Below are 12,997 nucleotides of genomic sequence, written 5' to 3'. Positions count from 1 at the left end.
GTCCTGACCAAGTGCCAGTTCCCCACCCTTGGCAACATGTATGCAGAGATGGTGGACACTGCTGCATATGGCCTGAAGCTCCTAGATCCTAGGCATAGGATGTGGAAGAGTGACCCTTGGGAGCTTGCCACTAGGATTGAGGAATGATGGCAATGTTTTCAGTATGTTTTGTGGTCACAGGAAGGTATCATACTGGTGTCTACAGAGTAGAGAGGGCACTCATGCAGGAGCCTGTGAACAAAGGCCTCCAGACACAGTCCCTTACTGTCCTCTCTCTGATATTCTTCTGGTTTCTGGGACAAAGGAATAGGAGTCATGGGGATTGAGTCTAGGGTCTAACACCTCCATTCCTGGCCACCGAAGCTTCCCTGTGGTTTCTCTTTGGAATGGGAAGGCATCATGGGAATTGGGTAGGATGAAGGTGGCCAGGCAGGGCAGTTGCAGCTTGTCAAGAGCAGTCTTGGCCAGCCCTGATGGGTTGTGGCTTTGGCTACAATCCTTTGATACCTTGATCTGTCTGCTGCCAGCAAGTCTGTGTTCTGGGACCTGTGTTCATTGTGTGGAGGTGTGGCCTCTTGTCTCCCTCCCTGCTCAGGAGCAGAGGGGGGCAACAGGATGCCCCAGAGACTTTGGAGTACCTGGCCTGTGTGGATCTGCCTAGCTCCTAGCTGATCCCTATCTGTGTCTTGTTTTTGTTGGTTCAGTCTCTGTGTCTCTGACTGTGTGTTTCAGACCCCATTTCCTTGCCTACTTCATGGAGTGAGTTGGAAGCTCAAGATTAGGATGGATCATCCTTGTATACCCTGGTCTCAGTAGCTCACTGTTCTTCTGATGTTGTTTAGAGAATGGCCTGAAGGCCTCCTGTATACTAGTTTGCTGAACTAGTGTCTGGATGGACCATGAGGATGAGTAGAGACTGGAAGAAAGCAGGGGTGGGCAGTAGGGATACTGATGGATATCAACTGACTGGCTCTACCTTTCTCTCTGTTACCAGGTGCATTGTCTTGGGCTGTGGCTGACTGAAGAGCCCTGGATGGCCCTAGAACCAGCCCCAGGGAGGATGATGGTGCCCCTTGTGCCCACACTCATGATGCTTGGTTTGGTGGTGGGTGTCCACGGCGACAGTAAGTAACCCTTCAAGGTGCAGATCTCTCAGGTTGAAAGGACAGTCTTCCTAGCAGTTCTCTGGGATAGGACAGAACTACTTACAGGAATAACAGGGTGCCCAGAGTACTCAGCCTTACTGCTTCCTGTAAGTACCTGTGGAGTACTTGTGTATCACTTGGGCTCTATGGGGCAAGACATGCCAAAGCATGATCTAGTTTTATGGGGCTGGGAAGACATGTCCTGAATTCATGTGGTCTTTATGTGACATGCTCAGGCATGTGCTGTGTCCTTATTGCAGATGTGTGTACAAGGACCAGAGAATGTGCATGGATGTGTGAATGGGGTGCCAAATGTCCAGAGAGGGCTCAGAAGCTTCCCCTGGGTTATACCCTCAGAATCCAACTATGGGGATATTGAGCCCCTTCCTCCACCTTTTACTAGGAATTTTTCAAGGCCAGGGCATCTCTTCACCAGCTTTAATGAGCAAACTTGTTTTTGATATATGAGTACAGCTTTCCAGAGACGCAATCACTAAACCATTTAGTATCTTGGTAATGTCAAGGAACTAAGGTTATAGGGGCACTTCTATGGGGGGCAACCTCGGCTTTAATACTGAAGAGGTAGGTAGGTGTGTGTGTGTGTGTGTGTGTGTGTGTGTGTGTGTGTGTGTGTGTGTGTGTGTGTGTGTGTGTGTGTGTGTGTGTGTGTGTGTGTGTGTGTGTAATACTGAAGAGGTAGGGGTGTGTGTGTGTGTGTGTGTGTGTGTGTGTGTGTGTGTGTGTGTGTGTGTGTGTGTGTGTGCAATCTGTGTGTGTGTGTGCAATCTGTCCCCTATCCAGGTCCAACTCTGAACTTTGGTCCCTTTCCTGCTGCTGCCCTTCCCCCAGCCTGGCACTACAGTAGACTGGCCACAGCCCTCCCGTCGCCATGGTTACCACTGCTTGGTTACTGGTGGGAGGTGGAGCACAGGGTAGGCTCAACCAATCTGCAGGCTAGGGGGAGGGGCAAGGTCAGAGTCGAGGTCCCTGGGGGAAGGGGATGTTCCCAGCCTGTCCAGAGCCCAGAAGCCGTCCAGGACCAATTCAAGGGTCAGCAGGCCATAGTTGTCCTTTCCACCCCCAAGTCTCTGGGCGAAAGTCTTGCCCTACCAGGGCTCTTTCTCCTAATGGCTCATTAATTATTCAGGAGCCATGTTGGAGAGGGGTGGCCCTGAAGCACCCTGCCCTTTGTCCTCAGAGGCTAGGTCCTGAGTGGAGCTAGAAGGGAAGGGGTAAGGGGCTGACATTCCTCTATAGAGGGGAGGATGAAGAGCAGTGGGAGCTGCTGGCCGCGAGAAGGCTAGACAAGGAGCAGTGCTGGGACCTAGTTAGAGGCTGTAGGGGGAAGGAGTAATATGAAGGAGTTGGGAGTGACCTCCAGGCCTGCTTGGAGCTGCTGGGAGAGAGCTGGTACTTAGACAGGCAGTTTGGAAGACCTCACTGGGTGTGACTACTGTCAGCCGGGAAACATGGGCTTGTTGAGAGGTGGTTAGGATCCCTTGAACATTGAAGGACTAACACTGCTCTCCTATCCCAACCCAGACATTCTCAGGGCCTGAGAAGGCAGAGAGAGGATATGCAACTAGTATTAGAGCTTTACAAAACTGGGTTCTGGGAAAGCAACTTGCTTTCCTTCCTGCTTCATTTCCAGTATGCCCCTACCTGCTTTGCTTCCTTTCCTTCCTGTGAATAGCATCACCATGGTCCTCCTCTCATACTCTACGTCTAACCCATCAGCACATTCTGTTATTTCTACCTTCTGAGTATCTTTAGGATGTATCCACTTCTTTCCACCGTCTTTATCCAAGCCACCTTCAGCTCTTACTTAGGCTTTAGCACACAGCAGCCTCCTGATAGCTTCCCTGTTTCTGGTCTCCCCTCCGAATTTATTCCCCTTTCTACAATGAGAGTCTTGTTGCAAAACAAAAACTACACTGAGTCACTCCTCAGTTTAACTCCTTTTCCCCTCCCTGTTTTCAGGGTTCAGAACCTTTGCCAACCTTTTCTTTTGTTTTCCTCCACATACTCACTTCTCTGAGTTGGCTCACTTACTGCTTGTGTCCAGGCCTTTATTTCTATTATTTCTGTCCTTGGTTACATACTACAGTTGTAGCATTCTACCCCACTGACTATGAGTCAGGGAAGTTCAGATGTTGCCCAACTCAGGACCTAGAATGTGTGGTTGGTGGGTAAGTAGAGAGATGGAGTGGGCCTGTACTTCAATAGGCATTTGTGGGGGGACAGTTTTTAAAGCAGATTTCCAGGAATCTCCCTGCTGGCTCCTTAGTAACCAGAAGCAAGGGACCAAAGTCTTAAAGGTAGTTACCAGCTGAAGAAGCTGAGATCCTGCCTCTGCTAAGGTGGGAGTTCTAGTGATGTCACCTGGACTCTCCCACACTTAGAACTATGGGACAGGATTCTCAACTGGGGGTCATAGTGACCTGGTCCCAGGATTAGGCTTTCCCCTGCAAAAAACCTGCCTTAAGCTGCATTCGCTTTTGGCTCTATCTCCACCATGGCCGGGCTAGGACTGAGTTTGGGTGACTCCTCACTAGGGGCAAACAGCCAGACATAGCAAAGGCAGGGCGGGCACCCCAGAGAATTGACGACTAGAGCAGCAAAGCGCGGAATGGACAAATGTGTTTCTATAGCCTCTTAACGAGGCTATAGAAGTGGCCTGGAGGGAAGTGGAGGGAAGCTAGCTGGAGCAGTAGCTGCCAAGAGTTAGCCTGGAGGCCCAGCATCAATGCCTACTCAGCTCCAGTTGAAACCTGGACAAGCACTTAAACCTGGGCAAGCCTGTGAGGATGGATTCCTCTCATCCATCTCCCCAGCCCAGGACCTTGTGGCTTCTCAGGAGGAGAGACCTGTGAGGCCAGATGTGGTTCTGAGCCAGGATGGGAAGAATCTATGCAGGCATATCATAGGATAGTACCAATCATGTAGGGGCACAGAACTTCAAGTAGACAATGCAACAATGTGGGTGCAAGTTCGGGCAGTGTTGACACAGGCAGTGGGCAGTGATCTTGGAACAGGTGTTGGGAGGCTTCCTGGAAGAGAAAACCAAGGGTAGTGGTAAGGGGTATTGCATAATGGGGTGAGACTGGAAGGAGGAAAGATGGTCCCTGGGCTTCTGAGCTCATTGGAAATCTATAGCGAGTCCCACATACAACATGGAACAGAGACAGGGCCTCAGGACCAGATGTGAGTTGGTATGGTCCAGTTACTTGGACTCATTAAAGCTCAGAACAGGATACCTGGTGGCTAGAGGGGTGGGCAGATGCTGAAGATACAGAAGGCCAGGGCCTGAGGAGCCAATGGTGTGTGCATTTCTACCATTTGCCTTCCTTTTGAGCCCCTGAAGCTGGAACATGTCTGGGTGTTGTACACAGGTTCTGCATTGCTTTCCCCCTCATGTTTATGGGTGGCCAGTCTAGACTCTGCCCTCAGGAACTTCCGGTATGAATGCTTTCTCTCTCTGTTTTCCTATTGCACAACAGAGTTAATCACTACTATAGGGAAAGGTTAACTGAGGTCATGTGGCCAAGACACCTGGCACCTAGTAAATGCTCCCCCTATTGGAGGCCAATGACTGGGCTCCAAGAGTTCAGGAGTGACTTGGAACTAGGGTTGTCTTTGAGCCCTAGAGGGGAGTGGGGCAGTCACAGGAGCTCATTAATGAGTCCCTAGCTCATTAGGCAGTTCAGAGCCTGGGAAATCGCCTCTCCAGGAGCTCTTTCTGCCCTTGCCTTCTGTCTGTCCTTCACTGTGTGTCTGCCCTCTGTTTCACTCTGCTGTTTATGTGCATGTGTGGATGTGTTCCTCAGAGAAGGCATAAAATAGCAGTCAGTCTCCCTGTGGAGGAGCCTTGGAGGTAGCCCAGCTTGGCTGTCCCTGGAATCTCCCTGGAGGTTATGCCTCCTTTAGCCCAGGCCAGTTCCTTTCTTAAATCACTACCTCCCACCAGGTCCCTTTATCCCAATCTGCAGGGTTTGAGGCTTGCTCTTGAGAATACCTCAGTGTATACCTTTGGAGCCCAAGGTTCTGTGCTGCCCATGACCCTGTGTGGCAGGGAGGGGAGACACACTGGTGAGTTGTCAAGCTGGGCTGCAGCAGTATGTTCAGCTGGCACCCTATTGACACAAATTCAGAAGTTGTATTCTGACCAGCTGTGTATCAGGCTCAGAGCAGGAGTGGCCACAGAGGTTTGTCCTTGTGCATGAGCATCTGGGGTGTCACAGGGATGTGATCAGTGCTGGGATGCTATCTGTGCTGGGATGCTCAGTCTAATCATGGCACAGAAAGCAGGCTTCTACAGCCTCTTGAATGGGACCAGTCACCAGAGAACAAATCATACCAAAGGCAAGGAGGAAACTACGATAGGGCTAAGTCTATCATAGTTTTGAGCACCTACTACTTGTTCAGAACAAAGCATAAACTATGATAGACTTAGCCCTATCATAGTTTATGCTTTGTTCTGAACAAGTAGTAGGTGCTCAAAAGTGCTGGAAGAGATAGAAGGTGGGGGCTGGAAGGTTAGAGGGAGCATCTTTGAGAAGGGAAAAAAGATTATGTGAGGACAGGTTTGTAGGTAAGAAACGGTGGGCTCTCATGGTGAACAGAAAAGTCAAGGGCTTGATGGGGTCTGATATAAGGAGGAACTGGGGTTTGGCTCTGGTGTTGTGTGAGGGCCTGGGGTTGAGGAGGTAGGTTGGAGGGAAGCAAGGCAAGGCCTACCAAAGAGCCCTGAGCTGTGTAGGACTGGGCAGCCCTGCCAGTCTGGCCCAGGGCAGTGAGTGGGGCCAGGCGCTGGCTCCTCGCCAGCTCCAAGGGAGGGGAGTAGTTCTGCCTTCTCAATGGCCCCAGGCCTTGGGCACAGTCCAGCCTCCACTCAGCTCTCAGGCTTGTCCCTCCTGGCTGCTCCTGACTCTACCTGGCTCCCCTCCCCAGCTTCTTTGCTCTTTGTTTGGCAAGGAGGCCCTTCCTCGCCCTGCCCCCCAGTGTACTCCCAGGCATTCCGGTTCTGCAGGTTGCTGCCTCTGGTTTCGGTGTAGACACGTTGAGGCAGGAGTTGGAGGGGGACTTTTTTCCTGGAGTTTCTCCCTTGCTGAGAGGGAAGGTGTTTGTGAGGGGCCCAGTCTCCACCTGCCTTACACATTCCTTTCTCTGTTCATTCTTTCCTTCATTCTACACCCCAGTGTGCCAGGAGCTGGGTCAGACACTGGAACAGGGCAGGAAACTGGACAGGCTCAAAATCTGCCCAGGGTTATCTTCTCTTTGGGAAGCACTATTAAACAAAAATGTAGAAAAAGTAATAGCCTCACAGATACACAACCAAAAGTTATAACTTCACACTCAGGTATAAACAATGGGCAGGAGGCACAGACTAAAACCAGGAACTGAGAGTGAGCGGATAGGGGGCAGGGCTGGTTGATCATGTTTGAACTGAGACTAGAAAGGTTATTAGGAGATTGTGGGTAGAGTGGGTGGTCTGAGAGGTTCTCAGTAGAAGGAGCAACGTATGTAAAGGCCCTGAGGCTATGGAGAACATTGTTTATTCAGGGCTCCAAAGCCAGGACTCTGGAGAGAGTGGCTAGGTCATCCCTGGCAGGGTTTTGTCTGCAGTGATAGTGTTTTGAGAGCAGTGGGAGGCTTTTTGAAGAGATTTGATCAGGGAATGCTGTCTTATGGCTGCTGAATGGAGAATAGAGGAGGTGGGGTAGGATGAGAAGGGAAGGAGGGACACCAGCTTGTGGGTTGTCCTGAACAGGGAGATCGTGTCTGGACTGAAGGTGGTGAGAGTAGAGATAGAGAGCTGGGAGCTGCTGTCAGGAGGTCCTCCGGTGGAGGGGTGGGAAGTAAGGGATTGTTCCAGTGGGCATGAGCTATCCTGTCTGAAAAGAGCAATCTCAGAGGAGCAGGAAGCAGTGACAGACTACAGATCTGCACACACTGAGATAATCCCAAGCCTTCCTTAAAGGGAGAAAAGAGATTCAAATGGAGGTGTCATCCCCATAACCTTCTGGCCCAGCCCTCTGTTCTGGCTTCTCTGGCTCCTCTGAGCTAGCTGCTCTCACCCCTCTACAACTGCCAAGAACAGAAAATATGGGTCCCAAGTTTCCCTCCTCCAGGAGGCCACAAGGTTACAAAATGAGTTGAATATTTGGACACTTCACCTCATTGATCTTTTCATCCTTTGAACCTTCATTTCCTGGATTCTAAAATTCAGGTGATAACATACCTTTGTGGAATGGTGATATTAATGAGTGATGGCTGTCTTTGATGAAAACTCAAGGTGTTATGTCCTGAAAAAAAAAAAAAAACAAGAATTACAACCTTACAATCATTTACTCCAGCTGCTATCTTTATTTCCATCACAGCCAGTCTTCCTTACAGTCTGCTGTGCTTCCTTTCCACTTCTTTACTTCTGCTCACTTTACTGCCTCTTAGGTTTGACTTTTTCCTCTACAACTCCAAGAGGTCTGTTCTTTTTTTGTTTTTGTTTTTTTGTCGTCATGGGGCTTGAACTCTGGGCCTTGGCACTGTCCCTAAGCTCTTTAGCTCAAGGTGAGCTACCACTTGAGCCACAGCACCACTTCTGATTTTTTGATGGTTTATTGGAGATAAGAATCTCACAAATTTTCCTGCCTGGGCTGGCTGTGAACCATGGTGCTCAGATCTCAGCCTCCTGAGTACCTAGGATTACAGTCATGAGCCACCGGTGCCTGGCTTGGACCTGCTCTTGATTAGTCCCCAGCAGTCCCCCATGAACTGTTTTTGCTTGTTATTTTGGACTCTTAGCAGGCCTGAATTCAAGACCTGGATATATGACCTTGGGCAAGTGATTTGACTTCTCAGACTGTAAACTGGAAATAATAATGATGAAAAACTAAATAAGTACCTGGTGCAGAGTGGATGCTTAGCATCAGGCCTGGCCTGGGCCTGAGATATCTTAGGTACTAAGCAGGTGGTCTAAAAGGTCATTTCTCAGAGCATTAGCCCTTCTAGTAGCTGTTCATTGGTCTGATTAATTGGAAATAGATCTGCTGTCAGGATTAACGAGGCATTGCCACGTCTTAATGAACAAGTTTGGCTTATGACCCTGGATGGTGGGATTCATAGGGATAGGGGCTATGGGTGGGCCCTGATGTGAATACCAGAGTGCCAAAGATGTGGCAGGACAGTGCCTGAGCCCCTCTCTTTTCCCCCTTCCCTTGCCTTCTGAAGGAAGAATTCAAGGAACAGCAAAAGCAACCATCAAGCCAGGGGGAAGGAGTAGGGAGGGGCCCATTACCGGAAAGCATTCACCTGGGAAGAAGTCCAGAGATACTTAGGAGCTGGAATGTCTAGTCCTTTGGGACTGCTAGTATGTTGGGGCTGAGGAAAGAGGAGTTACAGTTTCTGGCTCAAGTCTAGGGGTAGATGGACTGCTATTATGGAAATGGAAAGCAAGAGTTAAGGGCTCTTCCCAGAGAGCAGCTAGTTCTATGGCATGCTTTGTCCTGGAGATTGGAATGACTAGAGTGGGAAACTGACAAAAGAAACAAACCATTGCTCCTGGTGCTGGGGTTCAGATTATACTCTACCCCTTACTGGCTGTGTCATGTAGGGCAAATCCCTTAGCCTCCATGTGCCTTGACCACCTCATAGGTATCAAAGAGTTAATAAACATTTAGCTCTTTGAACAGCACCTGACACATATGAAGCCTTACATAAAGGTTAGAGATCATTACTATTATCTCTTAAATCTTTCTTGCCCCTCCCTCCAACTGTCACCTGTAGTGTTGGCCATTCTGGATGGGACGGTGCCTGTGGTAACTTGATGTCTATATCTCTTTCAGGCAAACCTGTCTTTGTTAAGGTCCCAGAGGATCAGACTGGGCTGTCCGGAGGAGTGGCTTCCTTTGTATGCCAAGCCACAGGGGAACCCAAGCCACGGATCACATGGATGAAGAAGGGGAAGAAAGTCAGCTCCCAGCGCTTTGAGGTATGTCATTGGGCAGAGGGGCCAGGCAGGTTGCAGGGTTGGCTTACTCTTCCTTCCAGTCCTGCACCTGATCCTGTTTTGGAGGTAAAATAAAGATTGGCCTCAGTAGGTCCCCACTAGGCTGTGACCACATATCTGTTCTCTGACAGGTAATTGAGTTTGATGATGGAGCAGGGTCAGTGCTGAGGATACAGCCATTGCGTGTACAACGCGACGAAGCCATCTATGAGTGCACAGCTACCAATAGCCTGGGAGAGATCAACACAAGTGCCAAGCTCTCAGTGCTTGAAGGTATGTGCCAGGAGGGGCATGACATGGTGGTGGGTAGACTGCTGTGGAGAAAGCCAGCTGGCTCTGGCCTTGCCATGGGCATGTATGCTTGAAATAACTGGCCATTTGGAGATGGATAAGTCTGTTTCAAATGCCTAGATTGCTGGCTTGAGCTGAGGCTAGCTGTGGGCTAGATGCCTTTGTGTCTTTCTGCTAGGCCAGGTCATTGCTCTGGTGGGGTCTGGGTCAGACTTGACAAATAGAGCTACACCTGTATCCCTTAGTTTATGTGGCGGTGGCACTGGGTGAAATTTTCAAGTAGAGTCTGGCTGTAGGTTTTGGGTGTGTTTCTGTTGTTCCTCTGAGCAAGGGTCCCAGGTTGGGGCTATGGCTCTGAATGTGAATTTTAGTGTGTTTTTCACTTGGCAAATCTTCATTCATAAGCATTCCCTGGACTGACTAAAGTCGAGAAGGTCATCTCACCAGGTTCTATCCTCAAATTGAGCAGCATCTAGTGAGAAAATTCTCAGAGGGCTGATGAGAAGAGGAAGAAGAAGAGGGAGCTCTTACTGTGTGAGCCAGGTCTCAAAAGTAGAGGAAGAGAATCTAGGGGTCAATTGGTGTCCAAGTATGTGCTGAAGCTCACAGGCAGGCAAGGTAGAATGAGCTCCAAATGGTTTAGTTTGGGTTTTTTAGTGGGCAGGTGTCAGGGATGTGGAAGGCACAGACAGAAGGCCTGAAAACAATTCTGCATGTTTCTGGAGGTTGAAAGGAAGAGCTCATGTTATCAAATTAAAAAATGAACACTTCTGGGGGCATAGAAAGACACAGGGGTGGGGAGATGCAACAGCTACATCAGTCTGAATGTGTTTTCAAAGTATAGCATTGATTGATGATTTAAATGCAATACCAATACCTGTTCTCAGTTAAAAATCTGAAAAGTGTAGAATACTATATAGGAATAAAAATCACTCATTATCCTACTTCTACCAGTACTGGTTATTTCCGTGTGTGTGTGTGTGTGTGTGTGTGTGTGTGTGTGTGTGTGTGTGTGTGTGTGTGTGTGTGTGTGTGTGTGTGTGTGTGTGTGTGTGTGTGTGTGTGTGTGTGTGTGTGTGTGTGTGTGTGTGTGTGTGTGTGTGTGTTGCTTGCAGCTATAAAGACAGAACTGGTTATTTCCGTGTGTGTGTGTTTGCTGCTTGCAGCTATAAAGACAGAAAAGAAATCAGATACTGTCCATTGATTTGTGGACTGTTTTGTTTTTGTTTTTTTGCTTTGTTTTGTTTTGTGGTGCTGAAGATTGAACCCAGGGCCTCATATATACTAAGCAAGCATTCTACCAGTGAACTATATCCCGAGCCACTTTGCACTCTGTGTGTGTGTGTGTGTGTGTGTGTGTGTGTGTGTGTGTGTGTGTGTGTGTGTGTGTGTGTGTGTGTGTGTGTGTGTGTGTGTGTGTGTGTGTGTGTGTGTGTGTGTGTGTGTGTGTGTGTGTGTACATGTATACCAGGTACTTCTGGTTCACCCCCTATAATTCTGGCTATTCAGAAAGCTGAGATCATAGAATCACAGTTCAAAGCTAACCCAGGCAGAAAACTCTACAAAACTTAACTCCAGGGCTGGGAAGGTGGCTCAGTGGTAGAGCACTTGCTTTGCATGCCTGAGGCCCTGGGTTCAATTCCCCAGCACCACATAAGCAAAAAGAAAAAAGCCGGAAGTGGCGCTGTGGCTCAAGTGGTAGAGCGCTAGCCTTGAGCTGAAGAGCTGAGGGACAGCGCCCAGGCCCAGAGTTCAGGCCCCATGACCGGACCCAAAAAAAAAAAAAAAAAACTTCACAATAACTAGAAAAAAACTGGACTAAGACCCACAGCTCAAGTGATAGAGTACCAGCTGAGCAAGCAAGCTAAATATAGTCCCTGAGTTCAAACTAGTACTGGTAATAAACAAAAGTCCAATTGTATTTGAACATTTCCTTGCCATTAAATATTTTTCTGCATCTTTTGATGCAGAAGTTTGAACTTGGGGTTTGAACTTGGGGCTTGGGCTCTGTCCCTGAATTCTTTTGCTTAGGACTAGCACTCTACCACTTTGAGCCACAGCTCCACTTCTGGTTTTCTGGTGGTTAACTGAAGATAAAGAATCTCTCCGACTTTCTTTTTTTTTTTTTTTTTGGTCGGTCGTGGGGCTTGAACTCTGGGCCTGGGCACTGTCCCTCAGCTCTTCAGCTCAAGGCGAGCGCTCTACCACTTGAGCTACAGCGCCACTTCCGGTTTTTCTGGTGGTTTATTGGAGATAGGAGTCTCACGGTCTCTCCTGCCCGGGCTGGCTTTGAACTGCGATCCTCAGATCTCAGCCTCCTGAGTAGCTAGGATTACAGGCGTGAGCCACCAGCGCCCGGCCTTCTCTCAGACTTTCTTGCGTGGGCTGGCTTGTAACTCTGTCCTCAGATCTCAGCCTCCTGAGTCGCTAGGAGTGCTAAGCTTGCATTATTATTTTTAATAGCTATGAATTGCTGTCACATAGAAGTATCCTAATTTCTTTTTTTTTGGTCCGGTCATGGTGCCTGAACTCTGGGCCTGGGCACTGTCCCTCAGCTCTTCAGCTCAAGGCTAGCACTCTACCACTTGAGCCACAGTGCCACTTCCGGCTTTTTTCTGTTTGCTTATGTGGTGCTGAGGAATCGAACCCAGGGCCTCATGCATGCAAGGCAAGCACTCTACCACTGAGCCACCTTTCCAGCCCCCATATCCTAATTTATTTATTTATTGTTAGACACATACATTGTTCCCAATGTTTTGCTTTTCTAAGTACAGTGCCATACGTGTCCTTGGAGATAGATGTATTCACTTTGCTGATCATTTCCTTATTCTACATTTATGGAGTGGAATTGCTAAGTCAAAGGGCACGTGCATTTTTATGTCTTCAATATTTCTATAAGATTATATCAGTTTATATTTCTGCCATGCAAGGGCATAAGAGGGCCTCTTTTCTGCACATCCTCACCAGCAGTAGAAATTACCATTATAAAATGTCTTTGCCAAGTTAATGGGCAAAGAATGACATCCCAACTTAATTTGCATTTCTTTGATTACAAAAACAGTTGAACATCTTTTTACATTGGCCGTTTTATGCTGTGGTTTTATGTGTTCACACATATATTCAGTAAGTCTTGGATCTGTGTGTCTTGTGTGAATCAGTGGGTTCTAGGAAGCTTCCATAGACCTTCCAGCTAAGCAGGGGCATAGAGAACAATGGTGAAGGTGAACTCTGGACCACTTACACACTGTGTGACTTTGGACCAGTGACTCTGCCTCTGAGCCTCATTTGTTCCACCTATAACCTGGGATATAGTAGTTGGTATGCAAGCTGGTTTGGAGGATTAAAATCAATGCAGTTAAGTGTTTCCCAGAATTCTAGTGTGAGTGGTAGCTGCTGTTGGACTAGAAGTTGTACATTCTAAGGGTTAGCCACTTTATCTGATGATCCTTGGCTTTCATACTACCTGGTCTATCCTCATGATCTACCCTGTTTGGAGGGAATCTTTGGAGGAAGGGCCCTGAGGACTGGCCCTGGCTAGATGCTGATTGCTGAAGCT

General features: G+C 48.5%; 1 protein-coding gene across 14 annotated transcripts in view; it reads left to right on the top strand.

Moving 5' to 3' along the window:
• LOC138823651 (receptor-type tyrosine-protein phosphatase F) overlaps positions 1–12,997 on the top strand; it is a 91,464-nt gene that overhangs the window by 13,795 nt on the left and 64,672 nt on the right. For all 14 annotated transcript variants that reach the window (XM_070017107.1, XM_070017108.1, XM_070017109.1 and 11 more), the window contains 3 exons: positions 995–1,124; positions 8,987–9,132; positions 9,282–9,423. In XM_070017107.1, the coding sequence (XP_069873208.1) occupies positions 1,034–1,124; positions 8,987–9,132; positions 9,282–9,423 (379 nt within the window). In that variant the 5' untranslated portion in view covers positions 995–1,033. The remainder of the gene's footprint in view (positions 1–994; positions 1,125–8,986; positions 9,133–9,281; positions 9,424–12,997) is intronic.

The sequence above is a fragment of the Dipodomys merriami genome, unplaced genomic scaffold (genome assembly GCF_024711535.1).
Source record: "Dipodomys merriami isolate MVZ:Mamm:240054 unplaced genomic scaffold, mDipMer1.0.p SCAF_121, whole genome shotgun sequence".
Classification (NCBI taxonomy): domain Eukaryota; kingdom Metazoa; phylum Chordata; class Mammalia; order Rodentia; family Heteromyidae; genus Dipodomys; species Dipodomys merriami.
Note: the sequence above shows the minus strand (reverse complement) of the source record. Positions and strands in the feature narration are given on the sequence as shown.